Source organism: Onychomys torridus, chromosome 4, assembly GCF_903995425.1.
Source record: "Onychomys torridus chromosome 4, mOncTor1.1, whole genome shotgun sequence".
Taxonomy (NCBI): Eukaryota; Metazoa; Chordata; class Mammalia; order Rodentia; family Cricetidae; genus Onychomys; species Onychomys torridus.
In genome coordinates, this window is record NC_050446.1 from 140208441 (window position 1) to 140227496 (window position 19056).

Below are 19056 nucleotides of genomic sequence, written 5' to 3' on the forward strand. Positions count from 1 at the left end.
ACAAAGAAATACCACTTTAGACACCACAGTGCTTACAATAAGTTGGAGACCAACTGGAAACTCCTATTTTTACTTTTTTCCCCTTAAGATCTATTTTTTTTTTTCAGATTTACTTATTTATTACACATTCAGTGTTCGAGGGCACCAGATCTCATTATAGATGGTTGTGAGCCACCCTGTGATTGCTGGGGATTGAACTCGGGACCTCTGGAAAAACAGCTGGCGCTCTTAACCCCTGAGCCACCTCTCCAGCCCAAGATCTATTTTTTTATGTGTATGAATATCTTGCCTGCATATGTCTGTGTACCACATATATGTGCCTGGTACCCATGGAGGACAGAAGATGGGGGTTGGATCTCTTGGAACTGGAGTTACAGACAGTTGTTAGCTGCCATGTAGGTGCTGGGAAACAAACCCCAGTTCTCTGCAAGACAGAAAAAGTGCTCTTAACCCCTAAATCATCTTCCTCAGAGCCCCCCTTTTCTTTTTTTCTTTCTTTTTTGTTTTTTCAGACAGGGTCTTGCACAGCAGCCTTGAACTTGTTATGATTCTCCTGCACTGGCCTCCGGAATACCCTTTTTATAGGTGTGACCCAAAACATGCAGCTTTCTGTTCATTTTACAGATCTCCTTCTGAGAATCTAAAAGAAGCCAAGCAATCAATCACAAGTTAGCATGTGAGAAATACCATCAGAGAAACAGATTTCTACTAATGTCAGAGATATTTTCAGATTCTATCTTTATGATCTAAATTGGCATCAAAATGTGTATCTCTTTGACCATTCAAAATACTAATATCCTTTAGAGTAATTTTCCCCTTGTCTTGACACAGATAGAAAAATAATGCAGAATTCTTGGTCATTCAGAAAAATACCTTCTAAAATTAGAGTGCTTCTAGCTAGCTACTCTAGAGGTTGAGATGGAAGAATCAGGCACACCAAGACTCCACATACCCAAAAAAGAAGAAAGGGAAAGGGGAAAGTGCATTATTTACTTAAATCTCATAAAGGATCTCCCATTCTTTATTTTTTGTCAAATTATGATAAACACAATCAGTACTCCTGTTTTCTGAGGGGAAGGAAGAAGAGGGGGGAAAGGATAAATTGGTATCACTGAAACAAAGATAGCAGGTAGAGTGTGGGCTCACACCAGTGATATCTCCAGCACTCAGGAGACAAGAGTTATGAGGGTTCCAGCTTGGAAGCCAGCCTGAACTACAGGGTGAGACCCTATCTTAGAAAAACAAAACAAAAGCGGGCCATAGGTGTACATTCCTATGATCTCCACTTGGAAGGTGGAGGCAGAAACATCAAGAGTTCAAGATCATGCTGGGCTGTAAAGAGTTCAAGACCAGTCTGAGCTACATACATGAGACCACACATCAAAATGAACAACAACAACAAAAAAAAAAAAACCAAGCAAGCAACAAAGTACATAAAATAAGTGAAGACTTCAGCTGTGTTTTAATCCCTTCTCCTAAGGTCGTCACAGTCACTTCTCCATCTCTGCTCCTTCTTTCTGGACAGACCACTATCCAGATCTGAATCAGCAAACTCTTCTGTATCTTCTATAGCTTGGCTCGGCTATCACTTGAAGTAAGAACTTTTCTTTGGTATAGGATAGTGCTGCTTTACTTCAAGGTAAACCCTAATAGATTTAATAAATCTGAGCTGGGTGTAGGGGTGCATGCCTTTAATCCCAACACTCAGAGGCAGAGGAAGGCAGACCTCTGAGTTCGAGGCCAGCCTGCTCTACAGAGTGAGTTCCAGAAATCTGCACGAGCAGGACCACTATTTTGCTTTTCTTTGTTTATTTGCAATTACTTAGTAGACTGGTCTTCCTTTTGTTTGGTTTTTGCTTTCTGATACAGGCCTTGAACTAGGGTTTTTTCTGCCTCAGCCTTCTACTTCCCTTCTCCCTCAAGCATTATAAGCATATGACACCACATCAGGTGAGGCTGCTTGATGAGTATTGCCTTACTGGATACATAAGCATACACACTACTAAATTCTTGTAAACCATCAATATTTATTTTGTGTGCATATATGTGCAATCCAAGTATGTGAGTATGTCATAATGAATGTGGAAGACAGAGGACAACTTGCAGGAGTTGGTTCTCTCCTCCTACAACATGGGTCCTGGAGATCAAACTCAGGTTGTTCGTCTTGGTAACGGGCACCTTCACCTGCTGAGCTACCTGCTGTAGATTCTTTGGCTTTGTTCATAATCCCCTAACAAGTGGTAGGTTTTCTGGAAAATGGTGTTGAATTCATAAAAAACTAATGGGCTGAAGGGGGGGGGGGGGAATAATTCTATTTTCCATTCAAAGAAACTCCTAGAAAAGAGAGCTCTACACTTAACCTCACCAATCTAGAAAATCAGCTGCAATCATCTTTCATTTCTTTGTTTCCACAGAAAGATCCATCCTGATGAGAGCTACCCTCTTTGACGCACGCCCAAACAATGGGACACTATTCTGCTTGTAGCCACCCTGACAATGTAGATAAGCTTTTCACAGTCTTTTAAATCAAATTGTGTGTTCACATTCTCACATTTTAAAATTACAATATATCCAGCTACATAGTGAGTGAGACTGTCACAAATAAATAAAATTCATGCCCATCTTTATATATTTCTGGAAGTCACATTCAAATAGCCCCCTTCCTCACCTCCTTTTTGGAGATAGGGTCTTACTAAGTAGCTCAACTGGCCTGGAACTCACTGAGAGCCCTTGTTTCTGCCTCCCACATGCCAAGATTAAAGGCATGTGCCACTCCAAGGGGTGGGTGACCTAGAGCTCTTAATCCTCTGACTGCGGCAATTACAGGCTGAGGTTATAGGAAGCATCACTATACCCTGCCCTTATTTACATTTTAGTCATGCTGCATGATGTATATGAAGGTTTAATGTAAGCCAGTTACTCAGATCTAAATTACGATTCTGAATCATGAATTCAACTTAATTAAGAGGTCTCACATGCTGTAGGAGTAAAGGACACTGGCCTCGGTCCTCCGGGATTTATTGGTGGGAGGGGTGGCATGACGGGAGGTGAGGATCTTGACTGTATCTTCACTTCCACAGGCGATCCAGGCATTGCTGGCACCCTTTTCTCACAACCAACTGCAAAGAATAAAAGAAAGGGAGGTCAAGCTCTCTATAAATAATAAATAGCAACAACAATTGGAAATGAACCTATTTCCCTAGAGGACTCAGAAGTTAAAATGATGCTTATAAAAAAGGGTAAAACATTGACTCCCTGGAGATATGTTCATGTCCTAACATCTAGCTCTGCAAATGCTACTTTATTTGGGGAAAGGAAAGGACCTTTTAAAATTCTAATTATATATTTATTTATTTGTGCATGTGTACATGTGTGTGTGTGAATGTGCGGTGTGTTCACAAGCATATGTACATGTGCCATGATATGTGTGTGGCAGCCAGAAGACAACTTGCCAGAGTCAATTCTCTCCTACCATGTAGGTCCGGGTATCAAATTCAGGTTGCCAAGTTTGGCAGTAAACACCTTACTAGCAGAGGATCTTTTAATATGGGGGAGAAGGAGGCTGGAGAGATGGCTCAGCAGTTAAGAGCACTGGCTGATCTTCCAGAGGGCCTGGGTTCAATTCCCACCACCCACATGGCAGTTCACAACTGTCTATAACTCTAGTTCCAGAGGATCTGACACCCCCTACAGACATACATGCAAGCAAAATACCAATGCACATGAAAAAAAATGTTTAAGAGGGGGGCCTACAGAGATGGCTCAGAGGTTACAGGGGACAGAGGTGTGTTCCTAGTTCACAATCATGTCTAACACCAGTTCCAGGCAATCTCATAGCCCCTTCTGGCCTCTCATATGTGGAGGCAAAATACACATAAGAAAAATCTAAAAAATTATAAATAAGTTAAACCTGGCCCGGTGGCACACTGCCTCTAACTCCAGGATTAGGGAGGTAGAGACAGGAGGATCAGAAGCTCAAAGCAGACTCTATCCATAAAACATTCTGGGTTAGATGAGGCAAAACCCTTGACTCAAAAGAAACATTTAAAATAAACTATTTCTTACAAAAGAGAACCTATTAATACCTGAATAACAGGCTTACCTTTAAATTGAACTATATGTCTCTCACTAATTTCTTGTGGTTTTTTTGTTTTTGTTTACTTAAATACTGTAGTAGCAACTGACTTAGATTACAAGAGCAAAGGCTGCTGGGTGGTGGTGGCACACACCTTTAATCCCAGCACTTGGGAGGCAGAGCCAGGCGGATCTCTGTGAGTTCGAGGCCAGCCTGGTCTATAGAGCAAGATCTAGGACAGGAACCAAAACTATTGCAGAGAAACCCTGTCTCGAAGAAAAAAAAAAAGTGCAAAGGCCACAGAAAAGGTTTAAATGAGAAGGTAAAAATCAAAGCATGTTAATGCAAAACACAAGGCACATCTTATTCACTACACTTTCTGATGGGGAAAGATACCCCAAATGCTATTTTATGTTCCAGCTTGCAGTGACTAATTTTTGGAAAGGAATATATGAATTAAAAGTATCAAGGGGAAAAAAAGTATCAAGGAAGCCAAGCACCCATGTTACAAACCCCCTAACAAAACCTATAGTATTCTGAGAACCATGTGGCCAAAATTTCCCACTCTTGCCGTCCCTGGTCAGGATGCTTTCTTTGTGAAATTGATGCTCGTCCTATCTGATTAGTGGACTAATGAGCTGTTGCGCTTGCCTTCTTCTTCCTGCCAGTGTTTTCTCAATGCCCTTCAGGGAACAGTTGACACGTTTCCAACTCTTCCATCTGGGGCCCAGCTTTCTGGAGGGGTGGGGGAGAAGAAAGGAAGGAACTGACAGTTGTCTCGCACTGTTATGTTATGTACAGTGTGCATCAACCTGGAGGGTGTCTTTCTCAGACCACCTGTCTTTACAGCAAGGGTGCCAAAGGCCAGATAGAGGAGGGCTTAGCAGTCAAATACATTTTAACATGCAGTATTTGGCCAGGTAACAAAGATGGGTCAGCCCAACTCCAGAACACTGGGCTGCATGCTTCACCTCCTGAAAACTTAGCTGTGGATAAAACCCAGCCTCAAGAACACAGTTCACAGGCCACCTTACTTCTTGTTGACTCCACTGCCTACAAGCCAGCACCATTACTGTTATTCCTAGTTTCCTGACCTACATAAAATGTAGCAAGTAATTTCAGCTTTCTAGGCCTTGTTTTTCAATACAAGTAAATGAAAGAAAATAAAAAACCACCTAGAAGGAAAGCTATGAAAAGCAAAAACAGGGGCTGGAGAGCTGGCTCAGAAGTTAGGAACACAGTTGCTTTCAGGGGACCTGGGCTTGAATTCCCAGCACCCACATGGTGACTTACAACTAACTGTCTCTCTTTTTTTTTTTTTTTGCCAGAGCTGAGGACCAAACCCAGGGCCTTGCGCTTGCTAGGCAAGCACGCTACCACTGAGCTAAATCCCCAACCCATAACTAACTGTCTTTAACTCCAGTTCCAGAAGATCCAATACACTCTTCTGGCCTCCACAGGCATCAGGTACACATGCAGTATAGAAATGTACATACAAGAAAAACCTATACACATACAATAAAAATAAATAAGGCCTGGAAAGCTATCTCTGCAGTTAGTTAAGAGCACAGCACTTGTTACTTTTGCAGAGGACCAGGGTTTGGTTCTAGCACCAACATGATGGTTCACAACCATCCAAAACTACACTTCCAGGAGATCTAACACCCTCTTCTGAATTCTGTTGACACCAAGCATGCAATGCACATACATACATGCAAGCAAAAATAATACAGATAAAATAATAAATTACTCTAAGCCGGGCGGTGGTGGCACATGCCTTTAATCCCATCACTCGGGAGGCAGAGGCAGGTGGATCTCTGTGAGTTCAAGGCCAGCTTGGGCTACAGAGTGAGTTCTAGGACAAGCTCCAAAGCTACACAGGGAAACCCTGTCTGGAAACCCCCCAACAACAACAACAACAACAACAACAACAAAATACTCTAAAAAATACATGGAAAGATCCTGAGGAAGGAAGGAAGGAAGGGAGGGAGGGAGGGAGGGAGGGAGGGAGGGAGGAAGGAAGGAAGGAAATAGAAAAGGAAGGAAAAGAAGAGATCAGTATTTGTGATGGGGAAAAATGAGACTGTGGTGCAAGACCGCTATGTGTGAGTTTTTGTGTTGTGACATACAGGAGTTCCTGAGAAAGCTGTAACAGGAATGGGATGGGGAGGGGGGGGCAGTGGATTTAAAAGACACTTAAAATTAGAACACAGAGGATTTGGTCACTGATAAGATGATAGGGGAGAAATGCAAACCAACGTGGAATTACTGACCAAGATAGAGAACACTAGTAGTAGAGTATATTTGAGCAGAGAAATTATGTACTCAGTATGGGACATTAAGTTTTTTTGTTTTTCTTTTTAAGATTCTTTTTATTATGTACACTGTGTTCTGCCTACACGTATGCTTGCAGGCCAGAAGAGGGCGCCAGATCTCATTACAGATGGTTGTGAGCCACCTTGTAGTTGCTAGGAATTGAACTCACGACCTCTGGAAGAGCAGTCAGTGCTCTTAACCGCAGAGCCCTCTCTCCAGTCCCCAACAAATCCTTTTTTAAAAATCTTATTTTAGAGGCAAGCTCTGAGTTCCAGGCCAGCCAGAGATACATAGTGAGATTATCTGAAAACACACAAACATTTTGTGTGTGGAGGTGAGAGTACAACTTAGGGAGTCCATTTTCTCTTTCTACCAGGTTTAAGACACAGCAGCTTTTACCTGCTGAGCAATTTTTCTAGCTCTAAAGTACCTTTTAAAACTTATTTACTTTAAATTTTTATTTCGGAGAGCCAGACGGATTAAAGGTGTGAGTGCCATTAAAAACAATTATTTGTGTGTATGTGTGTGCCTGGATGTTCACGTGGGGAAGCCAAGGGGGCATCCAAATTCCTTTATTCCTTTGGGACAGGGTGTCTCATTGAACCTGGAACCAGGTTAGTGGCCAACAACCACAGTGATCCTCCTGTCTCTATCCCCCACATCCCTGTTACACATTCACCTGTTGCTTTTCCAGAGGTCCTGAGTTCAATTTCCAACACTCACTCACACTCTGGAAGAAGTACAGGTGAGTGTGGCCATACCCAGTTTTTCCTACTGGTGCTGAGATCCCAACAATCCTCATTCTTCAGCAGCAAGCACTCTTATCCACTGAGACATTTCTTCAGATGTGGTGATGAAGGCCTACACTCCCAGCACTTGTTAGGTAAGAAAGAGAAAGAGGAGTGAGATCAAGAGCATCCTTGGCTAAGTTAAGAGTTCAAAGCCCTCATGGCCTACAATGAGATCTTGTCTCAAACTACCCAACATGTGCCAAAGCATTAAAAGAGAGCACAGGAACAAGGAATAGAATAAATATACTCTCTTACAAAAGACTAGAAACATGAAAGACTACACACAGATCTTACTCTACAACTTGACACGGGCAGCAAGCACAAGAGCAATAGTATTTTTAGGCCAGATAAAAGTGTTATCATTAGGCGGGGCGGTGGTGCATGCCTTTAATCCCAGCACTCGGGAGGCAGAGCCAAGAGGATCTCTTTGAGTTTGAGACCAGCCTGGGCTACCAAGTAGGTTCCAGGAAAGGTGCAAAACTACACAGAGAAACCCTGTCTCAAAAAACAAAAAAAAAAAAACAAAAACAAAAAAGTATACCTTAATTAAAACAGAATAATAATATAAGTAAAAAGGTTTGTTTGCTGCTAAGATAAAAAGGACATTGTGCCTGGAAATGATGGGGCATACCTATAATCCTACTAAGGGTGCTGAGGACTCCAGGTTTGAGGCCATTCTTCCACAGTAGGCAAGGCTCCTGTGGAAAACACCTGATCTTGAATCTGGACGATGTGCCTGAAGCCTAATTCCAATACTGATTAGAACCTGAGACAAGCCATTCCAGGGAGAAGGTGTTAAAAAGCTCTAGACTATCCACACCTGGGTACTGTTAGCTAGCGCTCAGGTAAGAATGCATTAACAGCTATTATGCCACTAAGTGTGGAGAGTAGGTAACTAAAAGATTTCTTCCAGTGCTAATCATTTTAATGTTTTAAAGACATGTTGTAATCAGCCTGCCAACATCAAAGCCTGTTGATAACCTTAATGCAAATAAAAGCAGCAGCAACACAGCTGACCTGACAATGTAAACAAGGAAAAGTGAAACATGGATTGCTGTACCCCAGTTCCAGCAAATGTTTATTTGGAGTAACAGAGTCTACTCCAACTGTACACCATCTGTTAAAAAAAAAAAAAAAAAAAAAAGGTAATATTTTTCACATGAAGAGAAATGCTAACTCCCCAGCCTTCTCAATGAGGCTACCTCTGCCACAGTCTAAGTTTACCTAATCTCCAGCTGTTAATATTATGTAGTATTAACATCCTAACCCAATATTATTACCACAGTCACAGTCCAAAGAAGCCCGAGACTGTCATGAAATCAGTTAGCTCTAGTCTTCTTAGTCATATATCATTCTTCTCCCTTCGTGTGTGTGTGTGTGTGTGTGTGTGTGTGTGTGTGTGTCTATCTGTCTGAAACAAAGCACTGTCAACTCAGGTCTCTCTAGCTCCAGACACTGACAACTGTGCTACAGTCTCTCTGGAATGATCACATAACCTTCTGAGACAAAATACATCAGAGTAAATGCTGACAGTCCAACTCCAAAATAGTTTACAAGGTATCCCACATCCCTCCACCACTGGTGACACGGCAGTCATTGTCATGAACAATAACAGCTAGTTTTTGTTTGTTTGTTTGGTTGGTTTTTTGGGGGGTGGTCTTTCGAGACAGGGTTTTTCTGTAGCTTTGGAGGTTTTCCTGGAACTCGCTTTGTAGACCAGGCTGGCCTCGAACTCACAGAGCTCCGCCTGGCTCTGCCTCCTGAGTGCTGGGATTACAGGTGTGCGCCACCACCACCCGGCCACAGCTGGTTCTTGACTATCATCCTTCCTGCTTCTGACCCTTCCAATCTAACCCTAGAATGGGTCCTCTCAGAAATGATGTAAAACTCTTCTTACAATAAAACATCAACTCTTTCTGTTGGCTTATTGAGGGAGACTGGACAAAGTTTCACTATGTATCCCAGGATACTCTTGAACTTACTATGCAGCCCAGACTGACCTGGAGCTTGTAGCAATCTCCCTTCCTCAGTCTCTAGAATGCTGGGAGGAGAGTACTATCCTCGGTCTGTCAGACAGTTCTCAAGTTTGGTCTAGAATTGCTAAGCACACTGAAGACCCTTTGAGGCAGCGGATGGGCAAGTGAGGAAAAGGAGAAACAGATTTTCAAAATCACATTGGGGGCTCAACTGCCTTATTATTTATTTGGAAACAAGGTCTCACATATAGCAAGCTGACTACTGTCTCCACTTGTTGAGTCCTGAGATTACAGGTGTGCTACCATGTCCAGCTACAGCCTGTTTTTCTATCATTAACCAGCTACGTAACACCTGGGACAAATGACTATTTTCTCACTTGAAAAGATATTTATATTACTATAGTCATTCCCATTAACAGCATTATTCACAATAGCTAAAACACAGGCAATGTAAATATCAGTAAGTGCCTGTAAGGTAGAAGCAGGGGAGTCAAGGAGTTCAAGGCCAGGAGGGCAGTGATAGCACAGCCTTTAATCTCAGCACTCAGGAGGCAGGGGCAGGTGGATCTCTGTGAGTTCAAGGCCAGCCTCAGTTATATACTGTGTTCAGTTATATACCAGGTTGCCCATGCCAGCCTGGGCAGTATACAGCAAGACCCTGTCTGAAGGCAGGGGTGCAGGTGGGTTTCAGTGGTAGAATGCTTGTGCAGTATATGTAAGGGCCTGGGATTGATCCACAGGGAGGGAGGGAGGGAAAAAAAAAATCAATCCAAACTCAGGTTTTCTGAAAAACCATTATGTGCTCTTAACCACTGAGCCACCTTTGTAGCTTTTTAAAATTTTTATTCTTCTCTAATACAATACATTGAGACTGCAGCGTTCCCTTCCTCCCCTCTCCCAGATCCATTACCACCACCACGACCCCCTTACCCCAGAAAAGAGCAGGCCTCTCAGCAACATCAACCAAACACAGCACAAGATATAGTAAGACCAGGTACAAATCCTTATATCAAGGCTGGGCAAGGCAAGCCATGAGGAGGAAAAGGGATCCAAAAGCAGGCAGAAGAGTCAGAGACATGCCCAATCCCAATGTCAGGAGTTCCCCTTGAATACACACACAGAGAACACCAAGCCAGCAACCATAATATATATGCAGAGGACCTAGCCCAGACCAGTGCAGGCCCTGTGACTGCTGCTTCAGTGTCTGGGAGTCTTCGTGAGCCCTGCTTAATTGATTCTACAGTGCCCTCCTAGTGTCCTCAACCCCTCTGGCTCCCACAACTCCTCTTCTCTCTCTTCCTTGGGCTTCCCTGAGCTCCAAGGGGAGGACGGACCTGATGGAAACCTCCAACCAGGGCTCCCTCTCTGCCTAATGCTTGGGAACAGGTCTCTGCATCCACTAGCTCCTTCTTTCATTATTTTTTAGGTTCTCTGAGAGTGTCTCACCAGGTAGCTCTGGCTGGCCTGGAACTTGCTACATAAACCAGGTTGGCCTTGAAGTCATAGGGATCTGCCAGTACCTGATTCCCACTCCTGGTTCCATTTTTAAAATAATGACATGTCTGAGTGTTTTGCCTGGATGTGCACCATGTGTGCCTGGTGGCTGTAGATGCCAGAAGAGGGTGGTGGACTCCCTGGAACTGGCATTACAGGAAGCTGTAAGCTGCCATGTGGGTTCTGGGAATTGAACCCAAGTACTCTATGATAACAAGTGCTATCCACTGCTGAGCCATCTCTCCAGCTCCTAAACTTTTTAAAAGTCCCATCTATTTTAGTGTGTACATGCACACATGCATGAATGTGCACATGAGCATATGCAGAGGTTAGTTCTCTCCCCCCACCGCCTCTGCCTCCAGAGTGTTGGGATTAAAGGCATATGCCACCATGGCTGGTGAGAACCAGGATTTCAAGGGCAGCCTTGCTTACATAATGAGTTCTAGACCAGCCTGGCTATGTGACACCCTGTTCCTTCAAAAATGTGGGCTGGAGAGATGGCTCAGTGGTTAAGAGCACTTGCTGCTCTGGTAGAGGACCTAAGTTCAGTTCATAACACTCACACTGGGCAGCTCACAACTGCCCATAATGCCAGCATCAAGGGATCTTAATACCCTCTTTTGTCTCCTAGGACGTACAGAGGCGACTGGGGGGGGGGGGCACACCACAAATAAACTACATGGCTTGTGGCACCTATCTGGCCCCAAAACTCTAGTCCATGTGACCATGTGATTGCTTTTTATTTTGGTTTGGTTTAAGTATACAGAAAAATGGGCTGTGTGTATGCTAGGTATTCTGAGCTATATTCTTGGCTCCAAGAAAAAGTTTTAACTCACATTACCATATTCAGTCAGCTTGTATGACGAATATTCTTTTCTTTTTATACAAATTTGTCAAGCTCTGAAAGAGCTTACCAATGCTAGAGTTGCACCTAGTTGTATGTACCTTAATGTTTGAAAAAATTAAGCCCCTGTGCCCCCAAGAACACACAGCTTTTATTTTGGGGTGGAGAAAAGCAAAGAGAGGGGATTTCAGGTTCAGGGGTGGTGGAGACTAAAGATCAAGCTTTCCACTAGGAGAAGCTTCTGGACAATCTAACTAACTGCCCAACAACATCTTCTCAGGAACTTCCAATAATGTAAAGACAGTACTGTCAGCCAATGGGAAGAGGACCACATCTAGTCACAACCAACCAGGAACCTTCACCGGCCCTGCTTACATGCCTTCAAGCTCTAGCAAGCCAGGGGAACAAACAAAACCAACAACGCTTTATGTATCTAACTCAATCTAATTTGTAGGAACAGTTAATAACAAACCAGTAGGAGATTACACACCTATAATGTCAGCACAGTGCACATGTGGAAGTCAGAGGACAACTTGTGGGAGTGTGTTCTTTCTTTCCACTGGTTGAGACCCATCAGATATGGCAGCATCTTTACCCACTGAGCTATCACGAGCTCCTAAAATTTTTTTTTTTAACTATCTGAATGAAACAATGTTTGTGACAAAAGATCATGAAATCTGACTCTCATCTGCTTGAGGACAGAAATCCTGTGAGTTAGAATTAACAGCTTTAAATACCAAAACAGCTCAGCCACAGAGTTCAAATGAATTGCATGTGAAGTGATTCAAATTTTGTCTTGGAAATAACCAAGACATTCTCCATAAAGGTTCACGTAAGAAAATAGAATTAAAGCTGTTGTCAACAAACAAAAGCAGAGAGTATTACATTTAAGTAGGAAGGCATAAATTTGAAGAGAGAGAACACCTTTTCTGAGATGGGAGCCTCCTACTCTCAGACTTAAGGAAATCCTCCCACCTTAGACTCCAGAGTAGCTAGAAGATCTCATGTAGCTCAGGCTGGCCTCAAACTTACTATGTAGCTAGACGCTCTTGAACTTCTGGCCATCCTTCCTCCACCCCCAGTGTATGGCCACTCCTACTTTTCTGTGTTACAGGGATAGGACCAAGCCCTTTCTTAAGCTGGGCAAGTGCTTTATCAACTGAGCTGCAACCCAAGTCCCCTGACCGGTGTTATCACAGGTCTTTCTCCTGCTCAGGAGCAGCTTTTCTATCAACATTTCCCCTCTGAGTGCTCCTGGCCCTTTAAGTTCCTGTTACAGAGTACTTGTGTCTGGGAGTATAGTGCAGGGGATCAGATGTGAGAACACTAAGCAAGCGATCTACAACCCAACACAGACTCCAAACCTTGAAACTCAACTTCTGGGCCCTTGAGATGGCTTAGCAGATGAAGGTGCTTGCCACACAAGCCTGACTACCTTAGTTTGATCCCTGGAACCCAAGGTTAAAGGAGAAAAGACTCCTAAAAGTTATTCTCTGACTGAGCAAGACTCGTCCTCAAAATAAATTTTTGGAAAATGGAGGTGAGGCTACCGGTGTAGCTTACTGATAGAATGCTTGACCAGCTAAATCAAGTCCAGGATATAGTCTCCAACTTTGTGGGACTTTGAGGAAAACCTCAAGGGATAGATAGGAAGGGAATAGATCAAATTATGTTGTGGGGAGGGGGAGCAACTAATTATCAGCAACAATCCCAGTTTTTTTCCATTTCAATAATAACAGAGACAACAATCATTAATCACAATGTTGACAGGACTGCAGGCACACACTGGTAGTTCTTCTGTACCTGTCAACTACCATACTATTAAATAGCTAGCCTCTTAGAGACACATGCAAAGGACAAAGGATTCAACTTGGCTTAGGGAGCAGATTAAGGAGATTGCCACCAAACCTGACAACCTGAGTTTGATGGCTGGGCCCCACATGGTGGAAGAGAAAACTGACCCCTGCATGTTGTCCTTTGACCTACAAACACACACAATGCAAAAAACCAAAATTTTTAAAAGAAAATATTAGAGAGCACTCAGGAGGCAGAGGCAGATTCTGAGTTCAAGGCCAGCCTAATCTACACAGCAAGTTCTACGACAGCCAAGGATACACAGAGAAACCTGTCTCAGGGGAAAAAAATTAAACCTATAATGCATCAGTCAAATGATAAACAGTAATTATGCTTTTCTTCTATAGATATTTTTTTCTAAAATAAATTTTCTATGTATCATAGTCAAAGTTTTAGTACCAACTCACTCACATTTCCTATGCAAATCCCCACAGCTCTGCCAAAACACAATAAAACTGAAGTGGTGACTTTTGGAAGAAAACAGTCACCCAGTTCCAGTTTTGGCTGTTAAGGCTTTTTATAAATTACCTATACTCTCATTTGTTCCATTAGTGTCAATATCTAGTTACTGATGTAGTCAGAAGAAAAAGCAAAAATAAATATATTTCAAAGTATCAACATTAAATTAGTAGTTAAATTTTTTTTTCCCCTTTGGACAGCAAAATAATTCATTCTCTCTGACTGTTTGACCTCACTCCTTGGGAATCTGTCCTTAAGAAAGCTAGCCTGGTCTACAGAGTGAGTTACAAGACAGCCAAGGGTACACAGAGAAACCCTGAAAAGCCAAAAACAACAACAAAAACCAACCAAACAAACAAACAAACAACCAAACAAAACCCTGTGTTATAATTTCTCCATAGTCCTCATTCCATCAGAGCATTTTCTGTGTTGAGGCCATATTTACCTCATGGGGAAATATGTCCAGAATGTGCATTTTCATCAACACAATTAATATACCATGATTTTCACTAGGTTATATGTTTCTATCTAGTTGTCTTTAGGATATAACTACTCTACTAGTTTGAGAAATCAGGTCTTTGTTTGTTTTGAGACAAGGTTTCTCTGTGTAACAGTCCTGACTGTCCTGGAACTCTCTCCATAGACTAGGATTTCGTTAAACCCACAGACCTGCTTGCCTCTGCCTCCTGGGTGCTGGGATTAAAGGTGTGCCACCACCACCCGGCTAGAGAAATCAGTGGTTTTCATGTAGTCATTAGTACAAAGTTGTTCTTCCTGCAAGGTAGCTGGTCCTTCTTTGGGACTGTAGCCTGTGTCCCTATCTACAACCTTATCTAGGTTTGTTTTTGTTGTATGCATGACTTTCTAGCTTCCAAGCTCTTCAATTAATTCTTTCACAAAAATATGTACTTATTAGGAGATAGGGTTTCACTGTGTAGCCTATCTGGCCTGAAATTCAGTATGTAGACTAAGCCTCAAACTCAAGAGATCCACCTACTTCTGCTTCCTGAGTACTGAGAGGCATGAGCCAACACACCTGGCCCTTTTCAACTAAATTTTGTGGTGATATTTGTGCTGAAATGTGATATTTTATTTGTATGTTAATAAATAAAGTTTGCCTGGAGATCAGAGGTCACAGTCAGCCACAAACTGAAGTCAGGCAGTGGTAGCCCATGCCCTTAATCTGATCTCATGGCAGGCAGAGTCTCTGTGTGTTCAAGGACACAGCCAAGCGTGGTGACAAACATCTTTAATTAATCCCAATACCAACCATAGAGTCCTGGAGGGCTGTATAGACAGGCAGTGACAAGGAAGTGATGTGGCTGGGCTTAGAGCCAATGAGAAGGAAGAACAGCAAGGTAATAAAGGCGCAGGTTAGACAGGAAGAAGCGGGTTCAGTTCGGATCTCTTGGGAAGCTAAGGTTAGTTGGCTATAAGGTTAGTTGGCAGTAGCCCTGGTCTCTATGGCTTTCACCTCTGTATTTGGCTCTGTGTTTATTATTTAATAAGACCGTTTAAAAATCTGTCTACAATTGGCGCACAAAGTGGCAAGAATTCTTTAAAAAACCAGTGGTGGCCTTACAGAGCCGGAGCTTACAGGCCCCCAGGCCGGGACGGAGCTACAAGCAGTCCTGCTACACACAGCTGGAGCTACTTGCGGCCAGATCTCCAACTCACAGGGCCGAAGCTTAAAGCGGCCAGAGCTGCACGTGTCTACACTGCTTGTGGGTTTACAGAGCCCTGGCTTAGACCTGAGCACAGCTGTTGTCCTTTGATATCTGGGATCTGGTTTTGTGGTGGTTCGTCCTGCCTGGTGGGGTGAGGTTACTGCCTAGTAGCTAGAACGACAAAGTGGAGCTTAGACACTGAGAGCGAGATGGACATCCTAAAGTCAGAGATTCTGCAGAAGCAGCAGCTGGTGGAGGGCAGGAACCTGCTGGTGGAAAATAGGAAATATTTCAAAGCAGAGTGAATTTGCAAAAAAAGAAAAGGAAGCATATTTTGAAAGATGTGGCTACAAAATACAGCCAAAAGAGGATGACCAGAAGCCACTAACTTCATCAAATCCCGTGTTGGAACTTGAACTGGCAGAGGAAAAATTTCCCATGACTCTTCCCTTTTTTTTTGGGGGGGGGAGGGGTGTTTTCAAGACAGGGTTTCTCTGTGTAGCTTTGCACCTTTGCTGGATCTCGCTCGGTAGACCAGGCTGGCCTCGAACTCACAAAGATTGCCTGCCTCTGCCTCCCGAGTGCTGGGATTAAAGGCGTGCGCCACCACCGCCTGGCCCCCATGACTCTTTCTAGGCAAGAGGTCATCAGAAGACTGAAAGAGGAGAGCCAATTAAGACTGGAGAAGACGATTATGATGCTCTTGGCGTTTAAGAAAAACAAAGGTTCTTACACCAGAAGTTAACAAGGGCTTAAGGAATGATCTGAAAGCAGCTTTGAACAATTGTGGGTGGTCAGGAACCTGGAGAGGAGGACATACGAAATGACTTGAAAGTTCATGAGGACAACACCACCATTGAAGAACTAGAGGCACTGGGGGAATCCTTAGGGAAGGGTGACAATCATAAGGGCATGGACATCACCACTAAGTTCCTGAAGTTTCTTCTTGGCTTTTGGGCTAAAGAATTGAATGCCAGAGAAGATTATGTAAAACGCAGTGTGCAGGGCAAACTGAACAGTGCTACCCAGAAGCAGACCGAGTCCTACCTCAGAGCACTTTTCAGGAAGCTCCGGAAAAGGAATTTTTTTTGCTGATATTAAAGAATCAATAACAGATATTATTAAATTCATGTTACAGAGAGAGTATGTGAAGGCGAATGATGTGTACCTTCAGACAGCCATTGGAAATGCTCCCTGGCCTATTGGTGTCACTGTGGTTGGTATCCATGCCAGAACTGGCAGAAATACATTCAGGGACTGAAGAAGTTAATGACAATTTGCCAAAAGCACTTTCCTACGGATCCATCAAAATGTGTACAGTGCGCTGTGAGATCTGTGTACGGTGTGTACATAACAAGAAGCCTCAGCAAGCAGCGTGTGACTTCTGGCCTTAGCACAGCAGCAGAGGAAGGGCTCCGCCACAGAGGTCCATCGGATGCACTTCTTGTTGGGTTTGAAGACCTGTGTGGCTTTCATATGGTACTGGATTGCAAACAAACTTTTGTGTTGCTCTCATTTTAATCAGTTGAAAAATGAAGTCCTAAAGCTGTTATCCATAGTGGAGACAAATGTGTAGACAACAGTAGGAAGGGGGTTTGAGGTGACCTTTCTCCCCAAGACCAAAATGTGCCATTAGATAATTAGAAACATGTGAGGGCAGGTTTAAACTTTCTATAACTTATCATTTTTCTCTTATGTAATATTTATAGAAAATATTTTTTTGTATTTCAACAAAAGTGTGGGACCATTAAATGTTCCTTTACAGTTCTTAAAAGGTTTTTGAAATCTTGCCATCTTGCGGTAGGATGTAAATGTTACTGTTAAGTGTTATTTTTCTTGTGTTTCAGACTTGCTTTGGTTCTAAGTAGAGTACATTTTAGTATTGTCGTCTTTCTGGACAGCTAGAATTAATAGATAGGAGGTTGAAAGGCGGAGTTCACATTAGTGCATCCAGGTCAGGGTGAAGAAATTGGCACTGGAGCCAGCTGAGAGTTGCAGTCTCATGATGTGGATGCTGAAGAGGGCGGAGTTCCTGGCTTCGCTGTGCCACACTCAGTCCTCACTCTGGTCTCAGTGTCACTCTTTGATCACTGAACCACTCACTGCTCAAGCGCTGAGAGGACTGGATTGTTCCGTGACAAGCTGAATGGTCATGTCAGAGAAGCAAGAGTGGCTGGCCCCCTCAGGACTGGCAGCTTCTCGGCTCCATGCACTAACAGAAAGAACAGCAGTGGACACGTGGTTTCATCTTGCTGGGCTTTGGCTTCCTTAGATGACATTGATGGTAAGGGTACACACCTCGTGTTGTTATTGTGTAAGTAAAATGCTGGCAGAGGACAAGAGATCATCATTATTGTTTGGCGTGTATTCTTATTACAGTGCAGACCAAGGGCTTTATGGGCCCTGCCCTGTGGCTACAATGGGATACTATGTACTTGTGCAATAACAACCATAATGATTGCATTATCAGTGATAGTAGTAAATGATGGCATCATTAAGTTTTTCCTGTCTTTACTTGCATCCAGGTCCACATTTAGCAGTGCAGGGAATGGGAGCGTGAGGCTGCTGGAGGTGAACTGGTGTCACAGTTGCTTATTCTGGCCCCTCTAGGCCACTTCTGGCTACTTGAGATCCAAGGCTGTGCATAGATAGTACAGACTCTGTCAGGTTCTTGCAGGGAGGTGTTTCTCTTGCTGCAGAAGTCTTTTCATATGATTCGTAGAGCTTTTGGGGTGGTAAGCTAAGCTTAGTTGGTGGCTATTGCTCTGGTCTCTATGGCTTGCACCTCTGTATTTACCTCTGTAGAAATCGTCTACAAAATTTTCATTTGATTTATGGAGACAGAGTTAGTTAAGAACCAGTAATTGGAATACAGCAGTGATGAGAGATTTTCTCTAAAGTACTACTGTCATTCCTAGCAGAGTCGCTGAAAGGCTAGGGAGACCAAAGCACTGTAAAAAACAATCCCAGCTCAAGGAGTTGATGATATAGCTAGCTGATTGGAATTAAATGAACTGATGAGCTGGCACTGTGGTTCATGCCTATGATCCCAACAGCCAGGAAGCTGACACAGCACAGCTGCCCAAAGTTCAAAGCCAGCCCAGGCCACAAACTCCCCAGGGCTAGCCACAGGTGTCTGTTTTATCATCCTAATACTGTTTTAGGTTACAACTACCCTTGAAAACTAAGATTCTTTTCCATTAAATGAAGAGAATGGCTACATATTTTATACTTCCACACAGTGCCTAGACACAGTCAAAGTTACCTCTTAAGACTTCACTCAGCTCACCTTCCTATACATATCTTAATTAATGGACTTACAATGCTATGGCTAACTTGTTTGGATTTGGGAGTAAAGAGCAGATGGCCTACTCAGCACAAACTCTTTCAAGAACTAATTTTTCCCAATCACATGTAGTTAAAATCCAGATTTATACCTACAGATTAGTGAGCAACAGTAACTCTCATAATGATGTGACAATTATGCAGTGTGACAGCTGTCTGTACCACTACCAAATGTGAGTTTTTAAACATAGGTTAACACCTCTAGCTCCCTGAGATTAAAGCGAAACAAAAGGAA

The 19056-nt window shown here is 43.1% G+C and overlaps 1 protein-coding gene and 1 pseudogene across 8 annotated transcripts in view; one reads left to right on the plus strand and one right to left on the minus strand.

The window, feature by feature from the left end:
* The window catches only part of Cbfa2t2 (CBFA2/RUNX1 partner transcriptional co-repressor 2), a 97063-nt gene that overhangs the window by 34489 nt on the left and 43518 nt on the right, over window positions 1-19056 (minus strand). For 3 of the 8 annotated variants that reach the window (XM_036185042.1, XM_036185041.1, XM_036185046.1), the window contains exon 2: window positions 2976-3119. The exons of 1 other annotated variant lie outside the window; for it this stretch is intronic. In XM_036185042.1, coding sequence (XP_036040935.1) covers window positions 2976-3119 — 144 coding nt within the window. Of the gene's footprint in view, window positions 1-2975; window positions 3120-4726; window positions 4811-7070; window positions 7123-7152; window positions 7267-8242; window positions 8275-19056 lie in introns of those variants that run through there. 4 more of the 8 variants (XM_036185044.1, XM_036185043.1, XM_036185045.1 and 1 more) reach the window with 4 other exon arrangements.
* On the plus strand, window positions 15686-17344 carry LOC118581270 (annotated as a pseudogene).